Source organism: Xiphophorus maculatus, chromosome 17 (genome assembly GCF_002775205.1).
Source record: "Xiphophorus maculatus strain JP 163 A chromosome 17, X_maculatus-5.0-male, whole genome shotgun sequence".
NCBI lineage: Eukaryota > Metazoa > Chordata > Actinopteri > Cyprinodontiformes > Poeciliidae > Xiphophorus > Xiphophorus maculatus.
In genome coordinates, this window is record NC_036459.1 from 14,911,237 (window position 1) to 14,939,214 (window position 27,978).

The following is a 27,978-nucleotide window of genomic DNA, read 5'->3' on the forward strand; positions in this document are numbered from 1 at the left end:
TGTTAATTTAACTCTTTCAGTTATTTCAACAAGCGATTGAGTCATTTTAACACTTGAACTAGATTAAACTACTCATTTTTTGTTGTTGTTGAAATAACTCTGAGTTACCTTAATACTAACTCTGAAAAGGACCAAACAGATTTGACACAGTCTTGATTCAACTCTGCCATGTTTTAAGATGAAGTTCCAATAGAATACAGTGAAGTTTGTGGTTTTATTGAGGAAAGCTGTGGGGGCGGGGGGGGGGGGGGGGGGGGGGGGGGGGGAAGCACCAATACGCCTAATTTTGCAAGATATTGTAGACTAATAATCAGTAGCTATATTAAGACATGTGAGGAGTAAAAAAAAAACATTAAAGTGTAACAGCTTCATAGTCTTTAAAGTTACACTACTTGTGGTGATTTCCATCTAAACTCTCCATGTTCCTCGCATCTTACCTAAGCCCACTCCGACGATCAGCCTCCCCGCCAGGAGCGCCTCTTTCCCGGGAGCGGCGCTCAGCACGATCCCCCCCACTGTGAAGAAGAAGCTGGCCAGCAGGATGCAAACCCTGCGACCGAAGAGCCCGTTCAGGAAGCCCCCCAGCAGGGCGGACAGGGCTGCCGCGGCCACGGTGCTCGAGATGAGCAGTTCCTGCCACATGGCGCTCAGGTCCAGCTCCCTCTTGAGCAGGAGCATCGCGCCGGAGATCACCCCGGTGTCGTATCCGAACAGAAACCCCCCCAGAGCGGAGAACGCGGCCAGGACGTAGACGAAGGCTGGAGTGACATCCTGCTGGAACTGCTTGCGGGCAGCCCGCTCCAAGTCCCCGGTGTTGGTGGTGGAGGAAGAGGCGGCGGCGGCGGAAGGGGCTGATGCGCCCGCGGTGGAGGAGGAGGATGCGGCGGCGCCCTGGCTGCTGATGCTGCCGCTGGACGGAGCTTTGATGAGGCTGCGCTCGCCTCCGTCGCTGACTTTCTTCCAGCGCTCGCCCATCAGGTTGCTCATGCTCCGCAGGGTGTAGTCATGGTCCACCTGCTTTCGCGACATATGGAAGCGCAACACGCAGCGGGGGGTAGAGCTGACTTATATCTGTGATGTTTTTTTCCACACACGCGCAAAGAAAAACACACTCAACCGACAAAAACTCCCGCCTCCCTTCTCCCTAGAGTTCAACCAAAGTGGATATTTAAAAGCACTCGAAAGTGCGAAACGAGCAAAGTTCGTCCTTTGTGTGGTTTTCGACACCGCGGAACATCTCCTGGTCCTGATGGGAGAGTTGGGGCGGAGCGGTGAGGAAAGGTGAGGTAGGAGAGGAGAGGAGGAGGGTAGTGGACTAGTTCGTCACCAGCGGCGTAGGCATGACGTAAGGAAGTATTGTTTTGGAAACGTGGTGTGGAGACGGAGGGGTCACGATGAAGACTCACGCTTTCCAGCTCGATATGGCATGCTGAAAATAGCCGCTGAGTTACGAGCGATATTAAAGATGAATACATTAATAAAAGCACATGAAGTAATTATATTGAACCTTTCTGCTGTTATAAAAAAAAATTATTTTATTTATCTATTTATTTTTACCCCATTTCCCTTCGACAGTAATGGCTTTAATTCATTATGAGGACAACAAGCGAAGCTGCTGCGACTCGAGGCAAACGTTGTTTCATTCCGCTTTCTTGGTACAATTCAGGAAACTGCTGCCCTCTACCGGACTACATAAGTATCACACATCAAAGTTTCGGGAAAAGCTGAAACTTTCAGGAGAGAACAAAATAAATAAATAAGCGATAATCAAACACATTTCTATGATGTAATGCTATTAATTTAAAATGTAATAAATACTTTAAATGAATAAACAGTGCTTTGATTGTTTTCTGAATGCGTTAACAATTCAGGACACCATTAAATGTTCAATTATGCGAATCTTCGTTGTGGGTTAAAACTGATTTCTTCTATTTTCGTCTCAATAATTTTGCTCAGATAATCAAAGAATTTAACATGAGAAAAAAAATTGACATGCTTGACATGTATGTTACTAAAATTCTGTGTCTTAACCTTAAAGTGGCTATTCACACATGAAAATGTAAATCAGTACAATTCTGCAAAGATATGCTGAAGACAAATGTAAATTTCAGACGTTTGATGGCAGTTGCTGGCTCCTGTTGTGACGCAACCAACCTGGAAAACATTTTTGGTTTCATTCAGGTTATCTTTGGCTTGTGTCGCAGCTAATTTGTGTAAAATAACATGGACAAAGGTCACATTGCTGAAAGAGAGACATTAACAAATACAGTAATAATAAACTTATTTAAAATATAAACCTTTTTTTGCATTTTTTAACACTAATATTTTAGATTTTTAAACATACACATTTGATTTTTTACTTATTTTATTTTTTTGTACTTCCAGTGTTTTCTCACTAATCTTCACACCTGAATTTCTTTAAATCCTTTTTTGATGATAGTTTGTATTTGTTTTATGTTTCCAATCTGTCCTCACGTCTGTCCTTTTGGCATATGAATCAATCAGTTTTATTTATGAAGCTACCCTTCGTGCTAGAAGCAGCTCAAAGTGCTATACAGATCAATAAAAAAAAGCAAACAAACAAAAACAAACAATTACCCCCACATGAAAAAACACTCAACTGTATGGAAAATTCACAAACTGAGCACCAAGAAGACAAAGGGACACACAATTTGTCAGGACAAAAGACTTGCAGCCGAGGTGGACAGTCGCCTTTTGGCAGGACAACAACAACCCCAAACATGCAGCCAGAGTTACAATGGAATGGCGTCAATGTGTTAGAATGGTACGAGACCTGAATTTGACTGGTAGAAAGACTAAAAAGTTAAATGTTCACGGAGTTATTTTACAAAGAACAATTGGAAATCATGACAAACGCAAGGAAATATGTAGACATGAGATAGACTCCGAAACACTTGCAGCTGTAACTTCAGTGAAGAACGGTTCTAAGCAAAGTCTTGTCTCTGGGAGGCTAAGATGTTTCAGATTTTTATCCTTGAGGAACTTTGAACAGCGTCAATCATTTTTCCTTCCACTTCACAATTTTACTCTGTTGGTCTATCACATCAGTTTTCAATGACATTCGTTGTAGTTTGAGGTTTTGATGTAAAGAAATGTGGAAAAAAATTCAATAGGCTGTGAAGACCTTTGCATGGGCTTGTGCATTCATGCATCCTGTCAAACCTTCATTCTGCGTATAATATTAAGATATAGCTGAACCAACAGTATTTAACCAAATCAAAGGCATTAAATATTGGATTAATCGGAAATTAATGTTGCACACCTACTTATTTGTTTTTCCACACACTGGTTTTTAGTCACCATGAACTCTTCACAGGCTTCATGATAACCTTGATATGCCTTTTCACAATGTTTTGCTTTCACAGCCCACTGCCACTGAAAAATAGTTAACTCCGTCCTGGTTCATGCGCCACATCCCCTTTTGTCTTTTGTGTTTGTCTTTTTGTTAATCTGCAGGGTGTTGCGTGGCGGGCCGGTGTTTGCCAAAAGTTAGGATAATTTTTCCTTCATGATACAAAACTCAATACGTCACCTAGCGTGGAAGAGGTTGGGAATTTCTCTAAAGGTCGCCCTCCATCAGTATTCTCACAAAAAAACAGATAAAATGATCTTATATAATGTAGGCAATTGATCTAAGTTCATATTTTCACAGGAAAAAATGAAGAAGAAAGTTTCAAAGTTGTTGTTTTTTTTGCTGGGTTGCAAGAATTCCTTGCAGAATCTTGGCAAAATTGTTTTGTCACAAGACAGGAATTAAGATGAAGAGTTAAACTGCCTGACTTTTTGAGAAAATTACTCATTGAACCTCTAAGCGTCTACTTTTCTAAGTTCTTGTAGAGGCAAGCTGTGGTGCAGTGCTACTGCTAGTTCGTGCGTAGCCATTGACATTAAGAAATTATGTATTTTTTTTTCTGCACTTATCAATATTACAGCTAATAGTAATCCTGCCGTTTGCACAAATTTGTTGATTTTAAGTTTTTGTATTACTGAGCCACCACAAGAGGGTGCTGCAGCCCTGGCGGCCTCCTGCTTCACATGCACAAGTGTTTGCTTTGACAGAAACCCTAAAACTGCAGGGAGAAACAACTGGCTGTGGACGGAATGCTATGACAATATACACTGACCAATATCATAAGCTTTAATATACGTTGTGTAAAACTTTACTACAGTGGCATCGAAATCTTCCAAGGTGTTTCTTCCACATCTTTTTTGATGCCTCTGTTCGTCTGTTTTTTTTTTTTACAGTGGAGAAAACCTGCATCTACAATGGGACCACATACAAAGTATGATGTTTTATCTAGCTTAATCATCAACATTGGTTCCTGTATTGTCTAGATTGTCATTTGCACATATGTTTTTGTGTCTGTAGGTGGGAGAGACATGGGTAGACCCGGATGACCGCTGCATGTCCTTCGTCTGCACTGCTTATGGCATTCAGAGTGAACCAAGAGTCTGTCCTTCAGATATTTGTCCTGAGGTACTTAACGTTGCCTCTGTACAATTCAAATTCTTAATTTACTGTAATTATTCCCCTCCAAGTCAAATGACATTTTGTCTCAAAGGTTCAGTGTATTTTGTTTGAATTTTTTTCTTTTTTTGTGATTAACCAACACAAATAGCGTATAATGTGAGGTTATTGTAAAGGACGCACAGCAGTTGGAGGAATGTGGTAGGCATTTATATTCTGGCCTCCCGAGTCAACACTTTGTCATTTTTTTTAGTATGTTTTTCCCATCTAGAGACAGAAATTGCTTCATCTGTACAGGATCGCTTAAGCTCTCTCAAGTTTTGCCACTGATTCCCAGATGAACACTCATCCTAAAACTCAAATTATGCACTGATGATGCACGAGCTGTCAACCTTAGAGTGTAAAAGTAAAAAAAAAACAGAAGAAGAAAAATAACACTTTTTAAACTACTTTGTAAATAAAAACACACCTTTTTGCATAAAGGAATTTTAAAAGCTAATGATAAATTGTTGTGATTTGGTTGCCAGGGTAACACGACTTGGGACGACCAAGACTGCTGCTCCACCTGTGGGTCAAGTAAAATGAACAAGAAAAAAAATCTAAAACTGACCCATTAGATAAAGATTCATTTTGTTTTTTCACTTTAAAGCTTAAACGTTTCTAAGGCAACCAGACCTGCGAGCCCAAACTGTCCAAAATGAACGTCACCATTGATGACTGCTCCGCCGTCATGGAATTACCCGTGTATGAGGGCCGATGTCTGTCGGAACCCTGGTTGAGGAGAAACCAAACTTTGGACTGCTCGAAAACATCCGGCGCGCCAACATTTCCCTCCATTTTCTTCCCTCTCCAACAAGGTGTCGGCAGACACGTACCTGCAGGTCAAACAGGACTTCCGGTGCTGCCGGGAGGAGAGCTCAGACCTCCGAGTTCTGGATGTGAGATGCTCGGACTCGGAGCTCACTAGCAGAAAATATAACTACAAGCACGTGGACCGGCTGCGCGTGCGAAGCTTGTGGTTCCCACTGAAGAGCGACGGCAATCCACGTCGTCACACATTTCTAATATGATTCTCTTGTGCTCGAATTTAACGGAGGATTTTAGGACGTGTTTACTGAAATTAATGTATTTACCGTCAATTAAAAAAAAAAAGAAAAAAAAGAATCTATTAATCATTAAAGCGTGTGCGATTTATTTAGCATGTCTGCCTGCACTGTAAAGCAAAAGCGCTCTGTTTAATAAAAGATTTCAAGTGAACACAACTTATTGTTTGTATTCATCTTAAACAAGTGACGTGAAATATTTGGATTTAAAAAAATGTGCTTGATAAGTCGATGTGTTTGCGTTAAGGAAGAGGTGGGGCCACATAAAACATAATTTAAGAGTGAGATGGCACCCTCTGGTGGCTGTGACGAAAAGTCTTATTTCAGCAAAAGAATGCCAAACTCTAACTTCCCCGTAGGGTTGCTGTTTTCCCTGCGATGCATTCTGCAACTCACCGACAGAAATGTCCTTCTGCACTTCTACCAGAGTCGCTATGTTTCTGAACTCATGCTATTTGGAAGTTGTGTAACATATTACACAAGACAATAACGTGCCAGTGTACTAGAAGTACATTCTGTGTACACAGCTTAATTAACTGCCCTAAACACACAATGATCATTACTCATAATTATGTTTCATGGGCAAGAGATAAAGCATATTAATGTTGCCACTCGAGAGGCAGTACAAATGACTCATTTTAGCTAAAGGGAACTAATGTTGCAGCTGCAGCGTGGGGTTCGCTCTGCTGCCTGGCAGCGTCCTCCACACTTGCTGTTTTTCTTTTTCAACTTTATGAAAGTGTCTTGGAATTTGTACAAATAAATAAATAAATAATATTAATTAATAATTAATAATGAGGTTTAAATAAGACATGACATAGGTAGAAGCCAATTTTTTTCTAGCCATTTTCCCAAAAATGGGGTAGGCAAGGAAACATCTAAGCAAGGAAAATGTGAATTGATTGTCAGACTCCAAGACATTACAACAAAATTATGGCTACTCATAAATGTGCTCATAACTGACGTCAGAGCAATGGCTGAAAAGGTAAAACTACTGAAAATGTGATGAACGAAGTCGTCACATTTCCCCTTCCCCTACTAGAGTTAGGGGAAGGATGGCGACGGAAGTTTGTCTCCCAAGGACCTTGGAAATGCTTTCAGGTTGCAAGCCATCATGAATTCTTGTGAGCATACTGCAACATTTTAAATCAAATCTGCTGGACTCTTCTCGACAGTGAAACTGGGGGATGATAATGATCCAAAACAACATGGCCATTCTAATCCCCAGTCCTAAATCCTTGAGGAAAAGATGTGGTGTCATTGAAGAAGAAAAATAAATCATGAAAGAATTCATTCAGCCTATTATTCAGTCATAATAGGCTGAATGGTCAAAGAACCAAATCTGCTTTAATCTGACAAACTGTTTCACAAGAAGATGCCAAATTTTAAAGAGAGCTGTTTATATTGCATATGTATTTATTTTTGTATATTTCATATATTTTAAACATATTTAGATTTATTATGTAAAAGTCCCTTTGTTGTTCATATTCAATGTATTTGGATTAGTTTTAATAACAGTCAATCTTTTGAAGACATACAAAATACCATTTAAAGGCTCATGTTTGCAGTAGATACCATGCTGTGAAAAACTATTTAGCCACTTACAAATTTCTTCAAGTTTAGCTTTCTGGACGTACCCAAAAGTTTCAAATAATTTTCAAATCAGAAAAAGATAACTTAAAGAACAAAATTAGACATGATGATATCGTCCAGAAAACATAATGAACATTCTAACAACACAATACGGGCTAAAAGATGTCAAAATCAAACATATTATTGTCTCAATCTAAAGAAATTTAGGAATATGCCTTTTCAAGAGCGTTAGCACTTTAGCAATCCATAGTAAGACTCATTATCCCCAAATGGAGATTACATGGAACAATGATGAACCTTCCTAGGATGGTCGGCCTACCAAAATTACTTCAACACTGCACCAAGGATGGGCAAGGTAAAGTGTTAGAGGGTGTATGGTCTGCTAGAACTACAATTAAACTAATGCAGTGTTTCAGAAAAATTAAATACTGTATTGTGTGATGTTTACGGCTACTTTTCTTCTTCAGGTCTGAGCATTTGCTGTAAATGACTGAACCAGAATTCTGGCTAAAAACCTTGACTAAAAATGCCTGGCCATTAGTTCTTGACAAGTGTTCTTGAGTAATGCAGATTTGCAATTTACAAGTTTCAAACAGAGAAAAGACAAAAATAATATGCTCTGTCTATCATCCATCCATCCATCTATTATCTTACATGCTTATCCCTAGTGGGGCTAACAGGGCTGCTGGTACCTTTCTCCAGCGGTGAACGGGCAAGAGACGGGGAACACCCTGGACAAGTCGCCAGTCCATCGCAAGCTCTGCCTATTATTTGTTTTCATAATTAGTTTCTTCATCTAAACTGCGTAACAACAATGGAAGAGAATGTTGTAAACAACAACCAATTCCCAGAAGATTCGTTAATAATTTTTTTTAGGAAATCCTTACATTAAAATCTGTTTAAGAGACAGACACGCCATTTATTGTGAGCTGTGACCGAACGAGCCTCCAGTGAATACCCACTATGAAACAAAAGTTATAAGGTGATAGGATGTGCCGTACTGGGGAATTCGCGAGAAAGCCATTGTTCGCGGCCATCAATGGTACAGGAAGACTTTGATCGGGCCTCGGATGGAAACACCCGGGCTTTTGCGAGACCTGAAATTCTCCTGGAGAGGAAAGCGTTTCACTCTTTGAAACGGGCCAGACTAACAGATACAGCTCGCTCGTACCACAATAAACTTTGGCCAAGCTTCACGCTGCTCGCTGTTTGTTGTGTTTCCGAAAGAGGGTGGCTGTGAAGTTTCTTGGAGGAGGATGTGCGGGACCGTGAAGAACGCCGGAGGAACCTCTGAACCTCTTCGCCTATTGCTGCGACTTGAACAAACTGTGCGGTCGCAGTCGTGTTTGTGTCTGGGGCGCATGTCAGTTCGCCTGAGGGTTGGATGGCCTTTTATTGACGTGGTCAGCAAGATCAACATGACTGCCTGAGTTACTGGTTACAAGTGTTGTAATTTGATGATAAGACTCGGGCCTCAGGCGCAAAGTCCTGCTGGTAGTTAAGGCTATCAATCAGTCTGAATCCTCAACCCTTCATACTGGTCCATCAGTGCTTCACAGGTAAGGACTTTTACTGAATGTTTTCTTACGCTTTCACAGAATTGCTATTATATGTGTACTACTAAAAATGTCTTTTGTTAAAAACACTGTAAATTCTTGCATCTTTTGTTTTGGATAGTGTTTGAAATTTTGCAGGTTTGTATGAATGCCACCAGTCTCCTTCAAGAGAATAAATTTGTTTCAAAAGCCTGTCCTTGTATAATATTGTACTGCACTGCCATTGTATGATTAATGGACAAGATTGTGAAGTTCTAAATGTATTTAAAGTTGTTTTTAGAACAAGCTCAATAGAATTTGCTCCAAGATCTTGTATTCCAAAGTATGCTGTTTATTTGCAGGGATTTTGGTCTTGTGTTTTCTCCTTTTTTTGAATCTGGCAAAAGCTGAGCCCATAGAAGCAACATGAGCGTAGACTCCAAAAAACCACGTAAGGCATGTTGCTCCAAGCTCAAGGTTAGTGAAATTACTTTTATGACAAGATATTGGACTTGCATTCTGGAGAAAAAAAACCCAAAACAGTTCACATGCAAACAGTTTCCAAATGAATTCATTTTGATGTGATGTAAGACCTTTTCATCTGTTTGTTGACTGAGATTAAGTGGAGCAGGGGTGATTTTTAGGATTGATACTGTGCTATGTTTATGACTAACACTGACATAACACAAGTTGCTCTGTTTATCATGGTATGTACTACTTACCTACTACGTAATGAATAATAATGATCTGATATAAATAAAACAGTAGAAGCATCAATTTCTAAGGGAAAATTAAATATACACATGAAAAGTAATTGGCCAAATATATATAATATAGTATATTTACTACTTAAAATACAAATTATATGCAGAAACATATAAAAAAACAACTTGAGTTGAACCATAAAATCTAGATGTTCACCAAAATTTACATTTTTAGAATATATATATATATATATATATATATATATATATATATATATATATATATTTTCCATCCTGTCACCTTTCCAAAACTACTTTTGTTCAAGTCTGCTTTAAAAAAAAAAAAAAAAGCAGAACTCGCCACTGGCAGTACTTTAATACTCCTCCAGATGGCGCAAGACAAGCATACGATTTGATACAGCAGGTTTTCGAAAAGGCATAGGTTTTAAAAATATGTGCGTCGAAAAAATATCCTGTTGAAATTATAAGACAAATTCACAGGGATTCATTTCTGTCTCTTAGTTCTTATTCAGTTAGCTAACATTAGATTTTTTTTTTTTCAAATGAGCTGCATGTATGATTTAGATCATGTACCAGAAGCTATTTTTTTGTTTGTTTTAATTAACAAAGATCATCCATTTATGACTTTTGCAACACCTGAATGATATTCCTACTCATGTTGATTAAAGATGGAGATTTAAAGTTACCCCTTGTGATGAGAACATTTCCAAAGCCAATGCACTCCAGAACTAATCCAAATTTCTAAAAAATTTACCTTTTTTTTTTTTTTCATTGGTGCAAAGTTTAGCAGGTCCTTTGGACTTTTATCTGGACATTTACAGTTTATTTTATAACTGAGCAGCTACAATATTTGAGAGATTTTTGCACATATAACCCCCCTCTGTAGAAAGTTGCATCTGTCTAGCGCTTTATGAAAACAGCAATGTATCCATTTTTCACATTCTAAGAATAATACCGTCAACATAATGTATCTGGTTTTATGTGAGCAAATGATGTTCCAAACAATCTTGAAAAAGACCCTGGACTAATCAAATCTGAATTGAGGTGTTTCTTAAAGTTGAGTCAAAGCTGTAATTTCAATGTGTGCCAAATGTTTTGTTTTAATCTCATCCATAGCAAGGCCATGTGCGTGATAATGGTTCATTACATAAACATTGAGAAAAGAGAAACTTTTACTCTAACAGGAGTCACTGTGAGATCTTTGACGTGACGTCATTGGGTCAAATCAACAAGCGAGGCCTGTAGGAGCCTAATTCTTAATGTGTGTGCTCCTGCAGCTGTTCCTGGTCTCCCTGGCCTTTATGTACTTTGCCAAAGCTTTTGCTGGCGCTTACATGAAGAGCTCCATCACCCAGATTGAGAGACGCTTCGACATCCCCAGCTCTCTGACTGGGGTCATAGATGGCAGCTTTGAAATGGGTACGTGAAGTAAAGATGTTCTGGATTCTGAAATCCTGGAGCTACTCCTTTAATGAATGGTTTTCTGCATTCATTTTTCTCCACAGGAAACCTGCTGGTGATCGCCTTTGTGAGCTACTTTGGTGCAAAGCTCCATCGTCCCAGGCTGATTGGTATCGGCTGCTTGGTCATGGCCGCCGGATCGTTCATTGTTGCACTGCCGCACTTCCTGCAGGGCCCGTTAGTATAAAACCTATTTACTCTTCAGCCATCTTATATTTAGTTTTCCATTTGTTGGATTTTTGGCTGGTGAGGGAACTGTTCTGTATATTTAACAGCAGTAAGTAAACACATGCAAAGCACATTGAAAACAAAGGGAGTGGGTGTACATACATTCACAAAGAGGCGCACTCTGTTAGATCTTCACTAAAATGTGTGTTTTCATATTTAATGTTTGTACCCTGAAAGTGTGTGGAACTGAAGTCAAAGTCAATGGTCAAGCACAAGTTTGACCATTGAAACTGAATATAATGTTTCTCCACAAACGTTAATGTATTCTAATGGGATTTTATGTTATTTTTAGAGTTATATATAAATGTATACCACAGTTTTGTGATTTTAATTATTTTTTTTTTGATATTTTTTGGCACTAGTAGAAAAACGGTGACCGTAAATTGAAAAAAAAAAGGTAAATATAAATATAGAGTATAAAAGTAATAGTAATAAATAAATGAATGAATAAACAAGGAAACAAAATGGAAACTACGGTAATAACTTAAACAAGAAGATTGGAAACAAACTGGGAACCTAAATAATACTGATAATGCTAAATTAACATTGTTAAAAAATATAAACAAACATCAATTCATGTCACTCTGTATAATCAAATAAGCTGGGAATACTCCTATTTTTAAAAAAAATTGGTGCAATATCTTGCACTTTATTTACTTTATCAAGCCATTGTTTTATTTTTATACTTATTGCCAATTTTGGCAGGATCGGTTCTCTATACATTTGTCGCTCTGAAGTAACAGAAAGAGGCCTGGGGTGAGAGCATAGAACATTGTTTATTTCTTACGTAAGCATACGTATTAAAACATGAATTGATAGAAAAACGAGCATCTCTGACATTAATCCTAATTTTATTTCTAGATATAAATATGAGACCAGTATGTCCCACAACACTGAAGCCAACAGCACTGAAAGCATCCTGCCATGTTTGTCCAACCACAACCTGACTGAGAAGGACGAGACACCCGACGTAGCAGCCATACAAGGTATCTTGCACTTTGGATGTCCACCTTCATCCATTACGTAATTGATCCTCAATCTGCTTAGTAAATGACGTTTAAACTCAGTTTCCTTCCTGTCAGCTTGTGAAAAGGCAGTCGGCTCTTCCATGTGGATCTACGTTTTCCTGGGAAACATGCTGCGTGGAATTGGAGAGACTCCCTCCATGCCTTTGGGAATATCCTATCTAGATGACTTTTCTAGACAAGAGAACACGCCTTTCTATTTGGGTTTGTTTCATTTCTGATATTTGCAACATGCTGCCGTTTTAAACATGTTTAGTTCATGTTTTATCAAAGTTTAGTCAAGTCGTTGTCATGAGTTTAACGATATTCTTTGGGTAGAGCTAAAAACCAGTTTGTTTATCTTCACAAATAAAATCACAGTTTCCAAAATCTGTAGTCAGTGTCAAATAATTATGTCCACATTTGAGTAAACCATATAATCTTGTTTCTTTTGTTTGTCTAACTCAGATGGTTCTAGTGAAGGGGCTTTCTACGCCAGTTTACAGGGGCTCCAACACGCCTGACTCAAATGGCTTCATCACATTTTTAAAGAAATGACAGCGACTTTTGTAGCGTGTTGTCCACCAGCTGGATGTAAATTCTTTATTAGCTTACGACTAAACAGCAATTCAACAGTTGCTTCCTGTCTAACTGCAATGTGAGATTCTCAAACCGAGATGCAGAGAGTCAAGCTTAGCTCAATTAAGTTCTTATTTTTAACACTGAATTAGCTATACATCTAGCCATCCGGCCAAAAACTTTGACCAAAAAGGCGCTTTGCGAGGGACCCGCAAAAAACAAAACAGGCAAAAAGAAAGTTGACATTTAAAATCACATAAACCAAGCAGGAACCATGTCTGTAAATAAAATGAATAATAATCATACTTCTTTTTACACGTTTCTCACCCTCTTCTTCTCTTGTGGCAGCCTGTATCTACACAACAGGAATGCTAGGCCCAATGGTTGGGTTCATGCTGGGCTCCTACCTGGCCAAGACCTACGTGGACGTTGGATTTGTCGATTTAGGTATGAGATTTGTCTAAATAAAAAAGGATTCGAAACAAATACACTTGAAATATATTTGCAAGTCGGCGCAACACGCCTACTGGAATTTCAATGATTCCAAGTAGCTTGAATCAAAGAAGTTTATATTTCACAGTGTGCTGCGAGTGAAACCATAACTGATAAGAATAAGTCTGGGAAATATACTTTCTCTCTCTGAGCAGCACTTTAGCAAAAATAGTTTATGGCGTGGCTGTTGGGTAAGAGTGAAACCCTGAGTCATGGAGCAAGAGTCGCAGGATAGTGGTGACACAGCAAGAACTACTGCCTCAACTGCCATGTTTTGAACAATTGTTGCTAAAGCAGCTATTCCCCTGTTAGCTGCTAAGACGTTAACTAGCAGTTAAATGTTACTCTAGCTGTACTCCATCTAGACCAAAAGTTGGATGTTGAAGGAATGATGTCAGTAACTACCTACGTTGACTGTGTTGCAGGCGGAAGTTGCGAAACTAGTGGCATTGGCTAACTAAGTGACTAAGCTAATGGCTACAAACTACATTAGTAAAGTGTAATTCACACTATGTAGCAATATTTTCTGCTAATCATGGTTGTACAGCACTGTGTGTGACTGATAAAAGATACCATAAGTGCAAATAAAGAGTTTAACAATGTAGCAATTACCAAGTTTTATGCGTGTGGCAACCAGTCTTAAGGTTTGGGAAAATTTCAAAGTATGACCTGAGATTTCAGAGGTTATTTACACTTTTTTGCTTTGCGAAGGAGGAATTTCCAACTTTCTAGAACAAAGGAAACACAGCGTAGCAGGAACATTCTGTATAACCCAACAATCTCTCTTTTGCCTTTGACCCCCAGACAGCATCACCATCACCTACAAGGACTCTCGCTGGGTGGGAGCCTGGTGGCTGGGCTTCATAGTGAATGGCACAGTGATTCTGCTGTCGAGCATCCCCTTCTTCTTCCTGCCCAAATCTTTACCAAAACAGGGGGAGGAGGAAGACGGCGGCAAAAAAAGTACGGAGCTAGCTTCTGGGCCAGAACAGGAGGGCTTCCTGCCAGATGAGACCCAAGATGGTGAAGACAAAGAGAAGACCACCACATTTAAAGAAATGGTTAAAGGTAACTCAGCATTTGAATAGGCTGGCCAGGTAGAGGAAACATGAGATGAATCAGGGTGTACAGCTTCATACCAGATCATTGGCGACTCTCATTTGCCATAATGGTTTGTTCTTTACCAGATTTTGTTCCTTCGCTGAAAAGACTCTTCAGGAACAGCATCTACACGATGATAATCCTCACCAACCTGGTTGCGGTCAATGCCTTTGTCGGCATGATCACCTTCAAACCAAAGTTCATGGAGCAGATCTACGGCCAGGCGGCATCCAGAGCTAATTTTCTCATAGGTACATCCATGATCCTCCCATTCAAAGTTTGCTCTAACCGAAACAATGATGTTGTGAAAGGGAAGTGTGATTGTGTGTGATAAATCGGATGCAAGAATGTAGGCATTAAATGGCCCACTGTGAGATCTCCCTTTCTGCAAGCTGTATTCAGCATTTGATGGCTGGTTGTATGAGTGGCCGTCCAATATGGTCAGTGCTCTGAAAACAAATAGTCTGAAATGATTAAAGACGGGAAACGGTTTCAAATGGCTGTTTTCTTTCATATGTATTTTGCAGTGACGGTGCTTTGAGCTATGTTTTAAAACCTAACATCCCTTCCGCCCATCCCTTATTCAGGCATCATGAACCTGCCCGCAGTCGCCCTGGGTTTCATCACTGGCGGTTTTGTCCTGAAGCGTTTTAAATTGGGTGTCGTTGGAGCGGCCAGAGTGTCCATCTCTGCATCTCTTGGGGCCTTTTGTATGCTTTCCCTTCAGGGTTTCTTTCACTGCGACAACGCAGAGGTGGCTGGTTTAACGGTGGCGTACCAAGGGTGAGCGGCTCGCACATGGACACATAACCCAGCTCCGTTTCAAAGTCGAATGTTTTTGACTCAGTTACATTCTCTTTTCCAGTTACCCTCAAGTATCCTACCATCATTCGACGTTGTTGTCGCCGTGCAACATGGGCTGTTCCTGCTCCATGAAGCACTGGGATCCAGTCTGCGCCTATAACGGCGTGACGTACGCCTCTCCCTGCCTGGCTGGATGCCAGACCTCCACTGGGACAGGAAAAGCAATGGTGAGATTTTTTCCAATAGTAAACATGGAGTTCATGTCCACTGGATAAAGTGGACATTCCTGTCATTGTAATATTAGTAACAAATATACAAATAAATAAATTGCTTGATAAAGTACTTAACATGGCAAATATTGCATCCAAAAAATAAAGAATAATAACTTTTCCAACTTTTGTGATTATGCAGGGTAACTTGAAGTAATATTTATCATTTTCACCGTTATTAATTTAATGTCATCACCTTTGTTTGCTTCTCTATTTTATTTCCAATCTTGCTGAATTAATTTTTTTCTTTAGTTATCTATTCAGTATTGATGTAGTTGTTTTTTAATCATAATTTGGTTTGTAATCTTTCTTTGCATCTTCCTGTTTTCTGCTTTCCTTGGGTTTTTTTAAAAGATTGTTTTGTTTTCTTTGTATTTTCTTCTGTTTTTTTAAAAAGAAAAAACAGAAAAGAAGTATATTGAAAAAAGGAAGTGGGGAACTTGGTAAGCCCCAAGAGAAGGCTAGATTTTAATTAGGATTTTAGCTAAAAAATGCAGGCATTTTAAAATCATTTAATTAATGAAAGGAACACAAGATTTGATTGTTTTTATTAACAACTCTTTTAGTTAAAATTGAAAATTGTGTATGATGTCGTTTGCTTTTATTTCTACATCTGGTTGCTTTAATGGAGTTGGTCACTAGTATGTTTTTTTTTATTTTATTTTAAAATTGTTTTCAGTTTTATTTCAATTCATATAATAGGAGCACCTGCTGCCCATTGTGCTTCACGGTCTCAGCACTGCCCCCTATCAGTGTGGCATGGTACTTCCTGTCTCACCAAGTGCATTTATTTATATTAGACAGAATATGGAACGTTAGCATATGAAATCAAGAAAACTCTTAATTCAGATCATTGTCTTGCTTTTTAAAGGTGTTCCACAACTGTACGTGCATTGATACCTCCACGTCTCCTGCTGCAAACATGTCCGCCGTGCTGGGCCAGTGTCCCAGAAGGACTGAATGTGACGACAAATTTAAAATTTACATGGCTTTGTCAGTGCTGGGAGCCTTTATTTCTGCCTGTGGAGGCACGCCGGGATATATTGTACTGCTGAGGTAAGGTAAAAACATTGCGCATATCGGAAGCTTTGCATTTTGTCTTTCCTAATTACATTTTGGCAGATGTAAAGCATGTTTTATTTTGTCTTCTTATGGCAACATGCATAATTGTCACATTTCATTCTTTGATGTTTGTCAGAAAAACTTCCAATTTCTCATTGTCTTTAGTGGTATACTCTGGTTAACTATAGCAATCAACTTTAATTTAGGTCCATCCAGCCAGATCTAAAGTCTTTGGCACTAGGCATGCAGACGCTGATCGTAAGAACTCTAGGTGAGCAACAAAACTCAACTACTTTTTCCATTTATTATATTTTTGTCCGTTTTTCTCAACGTGCACACCTATGTAACCTTGTTCTGCCAGGTGGGATCCCTCCCCCAATATATTTTGGAGCACTGATTGATCGGACGTGTTTGAAGTGGGGCACCAAGCAATGTGGAGGACGTGGAGCATGCAGACTTTATGATTCCAACGCGTTTAGGTACAGGGAAAAAAACATACCTTAACTATCAATATGCTAAACAACATGTAACTTTGTTTTTCCAACACGCTCTACTTTCAGGTTTACTTTCCTGGGATTGATTATTGGACTCTACATCCTGGCCAATATGCTGTGGGGAGTCCTCTACGTCAAAATAGCTAAGAGACAGAAGAAGCTGGTGCTGAGGGGTCAGGCCAAAAAGAATGGAGTGGAGGCTAACAGACTTAGCAATGGACATGCTAGCATCAGCATTGTTAAATACAAAGAAGACACAAACATGGAGAGCACTATTTAACATGTTGCAAGAAGGCCAGGTTGTTGCAGAGTGAAGATGAACCCTTGTGTTCAGTCCTGAACATGCTAATGGTACAGTGTTAGCGCTGTCTGGATGGTTAGCACCTTCCATCCTTGGCTCCCCCCACCACTTTTTTATATAATTACTCTTTATAAAGACATATAAACATCAACTAAAGCAATTAAAAAGAATAAAAATATATGATGTTTTGTCTGAACGGTCAAGACAACGTGATTGAGTGATCTTCATAGAATCAGAGCGGGAATTCAATTCATCTTTTAAAGCCTTTAGTTTGGGTGCAGCATTGAAACTTGGTTTGTTTTAGGTCAGTTTTTACAGTGAACTCCTAGTATACAAGGGTGTTGGGGACCACAGTTGTCTGCGAATAGCTTAAATCTGTGAATACCTAAGACCCCATCTAACTACATCTGGCTTTCTGTGGTTTTACAAACTTAACTTGGCTAACTTAGCTAGTTCCCTTGATGTGAAACTAGCTTCACATTTTAGCAAAAAGGTGTAAGTGCAGTCAGTGTTGCAATAACTTGGTTTAAAGGACTGATTAGTATGTTCTTCAAAATGAAGAACAAATCCCAGGGGATATGTGAAATATCAAATATGGCACGACAAGCCTTAGGGTTTATTTTTGTAGTTGCAGTACTAAAGGTCTTAGCTTGTCACTGAAACACTATCTTCTGGAAATGTACATTTGTCATTTCATTATAACTGTTAAAGGCTTTAATAGGTCTGTTTCTATATATTTTATGTTTTGTCATAAATTATCAGTTGTGCTCCCATTTTACTACTTCTGATACCCATTTTAATGAGCTTTAAAAGCTCTGTAAGCATAGTATTACACTTTTTTTGTTACATAACCTTATTTTTTGTGTTCAGTTAAAATGTCATTAGCATAAGCATGAGTGTTGTTAAGTACGACTTAAGCAGTAGACTACAAGCTCGTGGGTTTACTTTCAAGTTTGAATTGATTGTATTGTGTTTTAGCTGTTAAATGTAACATCCACTAACGTAGACTGTAAAACCAAGGTTAAAAATTTGAATGTAAATACCAGGCTATGCATCGTTTTCTTTTGTAATTTTGTTGATTGTGCAGCTGAATGCAAATGCACTGTCACTGCTGTATGAAATAAATGTTCTATTAATGTTTTGAAGAGAAATGGTGAGTCCAGTTTTTCATCAGGGGGTCTAATTTTTGCTATATGGTTGGTAGAATTAGCAGGGGCTAACTGGTGCTTCCTTCCTCAAAAGATCATCAGCTGATGACAATGAGATGGAGATGTAAATATTCTTATCACTTATTGTTCTCCATGTGAAACAAGAACATTTGGTTCACCTTGTCCAACAAGTACCAATAGCTAACTGATTAACATCTCACACATATCAAAAATATACAATGAAAATAACAGTTGTGTTTTATCCTGTGAAAAACAAGGAATTAGTTTCTTCCTCCCACTATTGCCATCAGATGGAATGCACCGCATCCGATCAAAAACAACCAATCAGAGCCGAGGGGAGGGTCTTAATGCGGTCAGTCAATCTTGTGTAAGTGCTGCACAACATGCTAATGGTGGAAAAACAACTCACAGTTCCAGGAAAACTGTTTATCTGCTGTCAGCGTTGGCTACACTGACTAGCTTGGGCATTCGTGACAGGCTAGGCTAGGCTAGGCCAGTGCTAAGATCCTGCTCCAGGCTCTGATTGGTTGTTTCTAGTCAGCGCTGATTATTTGTCACAACATGGTAACAGTTTTAACAAATATGTAAATATATATATATACTGTTATTATATATATATAATAATGGTTACACACTGCAGCTGTACTTTAGTGTGGCGGTAAGGTAAATCCCTATTGTTTTTCAATTTGCCGTTATTTCAACCCTGTTTACCTCCGAGCCATTCTTCAGCTAGCAGCTCTACTGTCCGGCCTTCCTCTCCGAAACACGCAAACACACAATAAAACCGTGGCCAACTCAGCGGCGCGCTGCTGCTGCTCTCTTGTTTGTTGTGCGTTCAAAAGGATGGCTGCTTGGGAGGCCTGTGATGTTTCACGGAGAAGGATGTGCACAACTGTGACTGTCTGCTTGTGTTTGTGCTCGGAGAACCTCTGAACCCTTCGCCTGACGCTCGGACCGGGATTGGACGAGCCGCTCAGTCGCAGTTCTGTTTGAGTCTGGGGCTCGTGTCACCATTACATGAGGCCTGGGTGGCCTTTTGTTGACATAATCAACAAGACCAACATGAGTGCCTGAGTTACTGATTACATGTGATTTTATAATTTGGAGATAAGACTTGGGCTTTAAGCACTGATTCCTGCCAGTTAGGACAAGCCACCAAGCTGGGATCCTTCAAACTGGGACGCCACCACTTCAGGTAAATACTCCCAACAGTTTTGTCTCTTTTCATCTCTATCTCTTCATTAGGATGTGCAGCTCAGTATAGAACCAGTTGCAGCGATAATCAGAAACATAAAAGTCTGAAAAAGACAAATTTTTAGGAGAATGTCAGTGGCGTCGGGGGAAAGAAAAGTTAAACCTATTAAGGTGTTTTTGTCCTAAAAAAAAAAAAAAAAAAAAAAAGCAGCTTCAACATTTTTCTTTAGTGCCTACAGAGTGAGGGAATAAAATAGTTTTATGTCTATTAAACAAAAATAATCAAATTAGTAAAAGCTCGCTCGCAGCTAACATGTTGTACTTCTAACTTTGCAGGGCTATTGGGATCGTTTTGTTCCTCCTTTTCTCTGTCCAGTTGAACAAGAAGCAGCATCATGAGCGTGGAGTCCAAAAAAACACGCCAGGCCTGTTGCTCCCAGCTCAAGGTCAGCGGAGTCCTACCTTTTGCCTGTATTACCACATGTTGGACTTTAAAGTAGCAAAAAGGTCAAGCCTTTGCCAAATCCAAGGCCTATGAAAGAATACTTTACCTGCAATTTAATAATGCATCACATCTATTTGAGTGTAATCAATAAAATGCATATTGATTATTTTTGTAAGAAAATAGGGGCTGATTTTTAAGATTTATACTGTACTCTCTTGGTGATTTTCATTTGTACCAAACAAGAGTAATTAGTAGCAGTATTTATCAAAATGCTATCAGAGTTTATCAGAGTACATGACATGTACGACTTTGTGTGTACACAATATATTGCATCGTTAGTAATAGCACAAAATAATGTTGGACCTTATTTTCCAAAGGGAAAGGATTTGATTTCCTTTTGGAAAACCAATTCGCTTTGGTTGCCGGTAAAAGCTTACCCAACTTTTACCGGCATGTTAAAAGTTGGATAAGCTTCTCAAATGAGTTTTTTTCTGCAAATCTTCATAAATTATTATTGGTGTCAGAACTAAAGCAAATTGGGGCCATGGTCTGAGCTAATAAAAAAAAAAAAAGAGATAGTTTTGTAAACAAATCATAAATTGTCTCCTCCTATTACATCATCCAATTGCCTTAGGCCAAATCTGCACGTTCGGTTTGGGGTTAAGTCAACACCAAGCAGGATTTTTTTCTGTATATTACAGAGTGGTCTGATATGAACACTGCTGGTGTTACAAACTTGGTGCTTTCAAGTAAAATACACTCATCACCTTCAGTCACATAAAGAAAAAGCTTTGTACACCAAAAGCATTTTTTTTTAATTGGTACTGAAAAGAGTTGCTGGGGTTCTTTGAAGATGTGTCAGACTTATTGAGATTTGTCCTCATATATTCAATCAATCGATCAAAGTTTATTTGTACAGCACATTTCAGCCACAAGGCAGTTAAAGATGGTTTACATCATACAAGTGACGTTGTTACACATCTACATGTTGATTGATGTTTCATCTATGATGTTTCGATTGCAACTCTAACCAGGTGGGTTTTTAGTCTGGAGTTAAAGGCACTCGGTGCATTTTGGATTTTAGACCCATGAACTAATTGTGCGCATCGTCTGAGATTGTCCAGTGTGTTTAAAGGCAACTTAGCTTAACAACTTTTTAATATTATTTTGCAGCTGTTCCTTGTCTCTTTGGCATTTGTGTACTTTGCCAAAGCTTTTGGTGGCTCCTACATGAAGAGCTCCATCACCCAGATTGAGAGACGCTTCGACATCCCCAGCTCTCTGATTGGGGTCATAGATGGCAGCTTTGAAATGGGTACGTGAAGTAAAGATGTTCTGGATTCTGAAATCCTGGAGCTACTCCTTTAATGAATGGTTTTCTGCATTCATTTTTCTCCACAGGAAACCTGCTGGTGATCGCCTTTGTGAGCTACTTTGGTGCAAAGCTCCATCGTCCCAGGCTGATTGGTATCGGCTGCTTGGTCATGGCCGCCGGATCGTTCATTGTTGCACTGCCGCACTTCCTGCAGGGCCCGTTAGTATAAATCTCATTTACTCTGCTTACATCTTTTCCAAAAAGAAAAATCTATATGTTTCACAACTAGCTTGTCAAGGAACTGTATTATATTTTACCCAGTTATAAAGCACTTCTATAAGTAAAATCAGTGATATAAGTCGTTTACAGACACGTTGCACTGTGATGTCACATGGGGAAAAAAAATAAAATGCTCGCTGATGATGACTACCATTGGTTTTAGCTGACAAGTCACATCAATATGGTATGCTAAATATTAAGTACATATGAAAGAAAAGGGCTCACTGCTTTGCTGCTAATTGTCAATGCTACACAACAAGGTAACAAGGTCAGGAATACATTTTAGTTAAAAAAAAATAAACCAAGGCAGAGGAAAGTAGGTCAGTTATGCCAGCTTGACTTTGACAACCTTAACATTTAGATGTGCTGTGAAATTCATTGTGTTTCGGTTTATTTAAATAAAAGAAAAAGAAGTGACACCAACTCTCTGACAACTCATCAGTAGAGCAGGTGTTTAAATTAGCTAATCAATATATATATCACAACAAAAAAGAAAAGGAGTATTCATATGTTTTCCAATCTTGTACAGATTACATTATTCTTGTTTTTTCTAGATATAAATATGAGACCAGTATGTCACACAACACTCAGGTCAACAGCACAGAAAACATCCTGCCATGTTTGTCCAACCACAGCCTGAATGAGAAGGATGAAGTCCCAGATGTAGAAGCCATGAAAGGTAGCTGGTATTTTGTTTCGAAATTCACCTCCATGCACTTTAGCGTTGGTCCTAAATCTGCCAGAAAGAGTTTAATTGCTGGTCATCGTCTCCCCAGCTTGTGAAAAGGCAGTCGGCTCTTCCATGTGGATCTACGTTTTCCTGGGAAACGTGCTGCGTGGAATTGGAGAGACGCCGATCATGCCTTTGGGAATATCCTATCTGGATGACTTTTCCAAACACGAGAACACTCCTTTCTATTTGGGTTTGTTGTTGTTGTTATAGGGTTAGGGTTACAGCATGCTTTGGCTTAGCACGGTGCATAGGATCAGCATACGTTTTAGTTTTCCCTTACACCATACATCTTCATAGCCAACTCTCAGCTTCTTATCAGCCCACCTTTATTTTTGATCAATTTATGTAAGACTTTATATTTGGATGTCATCTGTGCGTAAGCATAGAAGTGAAATATCCTTCAAGATCCATAACACCCTCTCCCCTTTTCTCTTCTTCTGTGCTAGCCTGCATTCATACAACGGGAATATTAGGTCCTATGTTTGGGTTCATGCTGGGGTCCTTCCTTGCCAAGACCTACGTGGACATTGGATTTGTCGATTTAGGTATGGGACATCTCATTCTGAGAATAAAGGAGAAACCGGCTTGCCGTCAGCTAAAGCATTCCTTTGAGTAATTAGATAGGATCTACTTATGTAATCCAGACTATAGCTGCATGTTTACTGGTATATTATCATTAAGTACCTAAATGTTTCAGTGGAGAACAACTAATTCATATCCTGTTAATACGATGTTTTAAATGACAACCACATTGGATATCAAGACTAGAGTTTTAAAGAAACCTACAGCTTCCCAAGGAAGAATTTACATCCATGGGCACTTATTGAGATTTTGTCTGGGAATTCCGAAATTCATCAGACAAAAAGAAACAACATAAAAACAAACGTCCGAACCCAACAATGATCCTTCTTCCTTTTCCCCAGACAGCATCACCATCAACTACAAGGACTCCCGCTGGGTGGGAGCTTGGTGGCTGGGCTTCATCTTGACTGGTGCAGTGATTCTGCTGTCGAGCATCCCCTTCTTCTTCCTGCCCAAGTCTTTGCCGAAACAGGGGGAAGAGGAAGAAGGTGGCAACAAAAGCATGGAGCTAGCTTCTGGGCCAGAACAGGAGAGTTTCCTACCAGATGAAACCGAAGATGGTGAAGACAAAGAGAAGGCCGTCACGTTTAAGGAAATGGCTAAAGGTAGTTTTGGTTGTATGCCCCAAAAACACTAAGAGCTGAGAGTAATCTCCTTAAGTGCTTTGTTCTTTGCCAGATTTTGTTCCTTCACTGAAGAGACTCTTCAGGAACAGCATCTACTCCATGATGATTCTCACCCACCTGGTTGCTGTCAATGGTTTCATTGGCTTGATCACCTTCAAACCTAAATTCATGGAGCAGATCTACGGCCAGGCGGCATCCAAGGCCATTTTTCTCATAGGTACACCGCTCACCCCGCCCCCGCTCACTCTTCACTTTCCTGCATTTGGAACAATGATGTTGTGAAAGGGAAGTGTGATTGTGTGTGATAACATCAACTCAAGAATGTAAGCACTTAATGACCCACTGTGAGATCTCCCTTTGAGCAAGTGTTTAGAAAATCTGGACGCTATATTTAGCATTTGATGACTGGGTGGTTATTCAACATTGTCAACCCTTTGTTTTCCATCTAGAAAGTGTAAGGAATCATCCTTTCTGTCCTATAAACCCTCTCTACATTTCACCACTAAGGCATCATGAACCTGCCCGCAGTCGCTCTGGGCATCATCACTGGTGGTTTTGTGCTGAAACGTTTCAACCTGGGTGTAGTTGGAGCAGCCAGAGTGTCCATCACTGCATCTCTTGGAGCCTTTTCTTTGCTGACCCTGCAGGGCTTCTTCCACTGTGACAATGCAGAGGTGGCTGGTTTGACTGTTGCATATCAAGGGTGAGTTGTTTTTTTTTTTTGTTTTTTTTTTGATGAAATCTCTTGACTTCATTGGCAATGAATAATGTTCCAACAAACAGCACATGTTTGCTTTGGTCCAGTTATCAACAAGTATCCTACAATTATTCCACACTTTTGTCGCCGTGCAACATGGGCTGTTCCTGCTCCATGAAGCACTGGGATCCAGTCTGCGCCTATAACGGCATGACGTACGCCTCTCCCTGCCTGGCTGGCTGCCAGACCGCCACTGGGACAGGAAAAGCAATGGTGAGATTTTTTTCCACCAACACAAAATTCATCCACATGGACAAGACAGAGTTACAGATTTCACTCTGAAGATTGAAAGTAGTAGATCTCCAAAATCCGTATCAGCTGTATTCAGCCGAAGGCACAAGTTGTTCTACATTAGATCCTGGTGTTTTTGTTCTTCAGGTGTTTCATAACTGTACCTGTGTTGGGGACTTCATGACCCCTGCTGCGAACATGTCTGCTGTGCTGGGCCAGTGTTCGAGGAAGAGCGATTGTGATTATAAATTTAAAATCTACATGGCTTTGACGGTGGCGGGAGCTTTCATTTCTGCTTGTGGGGCCACACCGGGATATATTGTGTTACTCAGGTAAGACTCAATCAATCCCTCGAGGGCCAGAGTCCTGCAAGTTTTAGATGCGTCCCTTGACCTACACACTTGAATTAACAAGTGAAACTGCCTCACTGGCATGCAGTCAAGCTTTACAAAGCTCAGCTAGTGAGCTAATATTGGAGCCAGGTGGGCTAAAGCAGAAAGACATCTAAAAGTTGCCGGACTTAGGCAGTGGGACATAATGTTAATGCCAAATCGGTGCATTAAGCATTAAAATGATAACATTAGTGACAGCAATAAAACTTAAGTTAGGGCAATTACAAAATAAATGTAAATAGGTTTGTCTAACTTTGGCTATATTTAATTATTTTATCCTTACTTGCCCACAAGAAACAAACCTCCGCTTCTTAAATTTCATGCTTTTATTCTCTGACGTAATGTTCCGTTGTGCTTCTCTGAATTAGATCCATCCAGCCAGATCTGAAGTCTTTGGCCTTGGGTATGCAGACCCTGATTGTGAGAACTCTGGGTGAGTACTGCACCTGCAACAAGCACCAGTTCTTAGTAACGACAGTGGTGACATTTGACGTGACCTCCCAGGTGGGATCCCTCCCCCGATATATTTCGGAGCACTGATCGATCGAACTTGTTTGAAATGGGGCACGAAGCAATGTGGAGGACGCGGAGCATGTAGACTTTATGATTCCAACGCGTTTAGGTGAGAACAGATGTTGGCCTTGCCAGCCACGTCACAAATCGCGGCAAATAAAATCCGGCACATGTGTAACCAATGTTTTTATAACACGCTTTACTTTCAGAATGACTTTCGTAGGCTTGGTAACGGGACTGTACTTCCTTGCCAATGTGTTGTGGGGAATTCTCTACGTTAAAATCATCAAGAGACAGAAAAAGCTAGCTCTGAGGAACCAGGCCAAAGACAACGCACTGGAGGGTAACACACAGAACAATGGATGTGCAAACATCAGCATTTCTACGAACAAAGAAGAGGAAAACAAGGAGAGTTCGATTTAACATATTACAAGAAGGCCGCATCACTGTGCAAAGAAGATGGACCCTTGTGTGCTGTGGTCATTCCCAAACTGGATCAAATGTGGTAAGGTACAGTTTTATCACTGTTTGGCCTTCTAGCAGCTCACCTCTTTCTTCTTTCTCTCTTTTTCTAGAAATAAAAGTCCCAACTAGAGCAATTACCTCACATTAAAAAATATGTGATCTTTGTCCAAACAGTCAAAGCAGCTTGATCTGAAACTCAAGTCACTTTTCATGGAGTTCAGTTTTAAACATTAAATAGATGTACGTATATAAAATATTAAAAAGATTCTAAAAATTACAGTTTTACACACCGTTGAAGCTGAAAGCCTCTTGATTCTTTCATGAGTCATTTTAATGTGTCTGGGTTTTTTTTTGTTGTTTTTTAGCACTGGAGGCTATCAGTCCTCCTTTACCTCACTTCCTGAAACCATTTTTACGAGCTTATACCCACTGATAACCATTGTTTTATTTTAAAGTCAAATAAAATCCTGAAATGTGTCCCAACAATGCATTGTGTGTCAACGTAATTGTTATGTAATACATTGCAGTTTTTCTTTTTGTTAAATAATTTCACAAAAAATTATAAATATAAATGTCGTAAAGTGAGCCACTGTTTGAATTGTGAACCGCAAGCCATTGGACTGAGCACTAAGCTTGTTTTTGTAATTTACTTTCCTATACTTTGTTGCAACTGTAACATCCTGTCATACGGCACTGACTTAATAATCACTGTTAATAATTTGGATTTACAAAGAAAGTTAGATGCTTTTTTATTTTAATATGTCATATATATTGCTTAAGGTTCTCTTCTTCCGCTCTCTTTGAACAGATGAATATACATTAAAGACAATAAGTTTATTAGTTGGTCTTAATTTATTATAATTAAGATACTGACTTCTAAGACTTTTTTTCTACTATATAAATGAGCAATTTTAAAATATCTCCTGTCTTGTGAAAAATATAGAAGCTCACATTCACTTTCAGCCCTGAATGACAATGAATGAAACATTTTTTAAATATAGTCTTAGTCAGCTTTCAGTATGCCTGCCACATGCTGAAATAAACAGCATGTGACTGAAAGTCAGCATAAAGTTTTCCTGTTTTCAGGTCAGTTGAGATTATGAATATTATTTGTATTTGCTAAATGCCATAAAGTTGACAATGATTTTATACACGAGCTGTGACCTCAACCAAGATGTACCGTTATAACCAACTGCAGTAGCACCATCTAACCCATGGAGGGCAGCACTTGCACGGTTTTACGCTAAAATATTGCAGAATTAAACAAATTCACACAAGACTGTTGATTTGGGGTTTAGGTAGTCTTTAATCATACATTTCGAAATTTGTTGGGGTTTTTTTAAAGTATATATATATATATATTTAAAAAAAAACATTTTCTTGTTACTTATTGTTCAATTCTGAGTACAGTCTTAAGTTTTTTCCAAAAATACTTAAAAAAAGAAATAAAAGATCAACTTTACCAGTTGTCCTAAAAATATTCAATGTTTTTATGCTAGGTGGATTATTGGTGGAAAATCTAAAAATAAGTCCAGAATTATTCATACCCCAGATGTGTTTAAGCTATCAGAAAAAGGTTATCTTCGGTCTGAATCAAAATTCTTGGTTGAATGAAAATAATTTTACATCTAAATCTGTCAGGGGTATATGAACAACTCAAATGCACCTTATGAGAAATTTCTTTTAAATGGATTGAGTTTTAGTGGGCAGTTTTGCATCGGGCTTTAACAATTAGGTTGGTCTGTTTCACCACTTAGGTCAAGCAGACCTAATTTCTTTTTCTTCTAAAAAAAGAAAAAATGTCAACAGTGTTGCAACCCAACTGGCCTCTGGGTCCTGGAATTTCCTCTCACCCCTCACACAGTTGTTTTCCGGGCGTTTTGCCCTGATTTTCAAGCTTTTACCAAACGGGCAAAGACTATTTCCAGGTATCGCATCATTTTCCGAGTAAAGTTGTTAACAGTAGCTCCAGTCCTCTTTTCTGTTCTTGCTCTACTCACAATAAACAACCTTGACCGTCTCTATGTTTATTTGTTC

General features: G+C 39.3%; 4 protein-coding genes across 6 annotated transcripts in view; 3 read left to right on the forward strand and 1 right to left on the reverse strand.

Moving 5' to 3' along the window:
• Positions 1–2,406, reverse strand: part of slc2a13 (solute carrier family 2 member 13) — a 70,225-nt gene extending 67,819 nt beyond the window's left edge. The window contains exon 1 of the mRNA XM_023350105.1: positions 438–2,406. Within this exon, the coding sequence (XP_023205873.1) occupies positions 438–1,029 (592 nt within the window). The 5' untranslated portion in view covers positions 1,030–2,406. The remainder of the gene's footprint in view (positions 1–437) is intronic.
• Positions 1–5,741, forward strand: part of LOC111611831 (integumentary mucin B.1-like) — a 28,739-nt gene extending 22,998 nt beyond the window's left edge. For 2 of the 3 annotated variants that reach the window (XR_002754261.1, XR_002754260.1), the window contains exons 2-5: positions 4,267–4,304; positions 4,391–4,498; positions 5,017–5,056; positions 5,139–5,741. Coding sequence is in view for 1 of the 3 variants with exons in the window: in XM_023350108.1 (XP_023205876.1) it covers positions 4,267–4,304; positions 4,391–4,498; positions 5,017–5,106 (236 nt within the window). In the remaining 2 variants the exon portion in view is untranslated. Of the gene's footprint in view, positions 1–4,266; positions 4,305–4,390; positions 4,499–5,016 lie in introns of all 3 variants that reach the window. The other variant, XM_023350108.1, reaches the window with a different exon arrangement.
• Positions 5,742–8,342: 2,601 nt separating this feature from the next.
• Positions 8,343–17,237, forward strand: LOC102217599 (solute carrier organic anion transporter family member 1C1-like). The gene is made up of 15 exons (XM_014469569.2): positions 8,343–8,744; positions 9,083–9,197; positions 10,723–10,864; positions 10,951–11,083; positions 11,996–12,120; positions 12,217–12,363; positions 13,066–13,164; positions 14,014–14,277; positions 14,397–14,561; positions 14,898–15,093; positions 15,176–15,341; positions 16,255–16,439; positions 16,652–16,716; positions 16,807–16,924; positions 17,006–17,237. Exons 2-15 carry the CDS (start codon positions 9,147–9,149, stop codon positions 17,217–17,219), a joined length of 2,070 nt encoding a protein of 689 aa, XP_014325055.1. The 5' UTR covers positions 8,343–8,744; positions 9,083–9,146; the 3' UTR covers positions 17,220–17,237.
• A 2,175-nt stretch (positions 17,238–19,412) lies between these two features.
• Positions 19,413–27,961, forward strand: LOC102217345 (solute carrier organic anion transporter family member 1C1-like). The gene is made up of 15 exons (XM_014469571.2): positions 19,413–19,604; positions 19,940–20,049; positions 21,222–21,363; positions 21,450–21,582; positions 22,197–22,321; positions 22,419–22,565; positions 22,822–22,920; positions 23,299–23,562; positions 23,636–23,800; positions 24,091–24,286; positions 24,388–24,553; positions 24,719–24,903; positions 25,332–25,396; positions 25,468–25,585; positions 25,686–27,961. Exons 2-15 carry the CDS (start codon positions 19,999–20,001, stop codon positions 25,897–25,899), a joined length of 2,070 nt encoding a protein of 689 aa, XP_014325057.2. The 5' UTR covers positions 19,413–19,604; positions 19,940–19,998; the 3' UTR covers positions 25,900–27,961.
• The last annotated feature ends 17 nt before the right edge of the window (positions 27,962–27,978 follow it).

Coding starts and splice junctions, on each gene's coding strand:
- LOC102217599 (XM_014469569.2), top strand. CDS start 9,147: ATGAGCGTAGACTCCAAAAAACCACGTAAGGCATGTTGCTCCAAGCTC. Junction 13,165..14,013: donor CGTTGGATTTGTCGATTTAG/GTATGAGATTTG, acceptor TTTGACCCCCAG/ACAGCATCACCATCACCTAC. Junction 15,342..16,254: donor CTGGGACAGGAAAAGCAATG/GTGAGATTTTTT, acceptor TGCTTTTTAAAG/GTGTTCCACAACTGTACGTG.
- LOC102217345 (XM_014469571.2), top strand. CDS start 19,999: ATGAGCGTGGAGTCCAAAAAAACACGCCAGGCCTGTTGCTCCCAGCTC. Junction 21,583..22,196: donor CCGCACTTCCTGCAGGGCCC/GTTAGTATAAAT, acceptor TGTTTTTTCTAG/ATATAAATATGAGACCAGTA. Junction 24,904..25,331: donor GGATATATTGTGTTACTCAG/GTAAGACTCAAT, acceptor TCTCTGAATTAG/ATCCATCCAGCCAGATCTGA.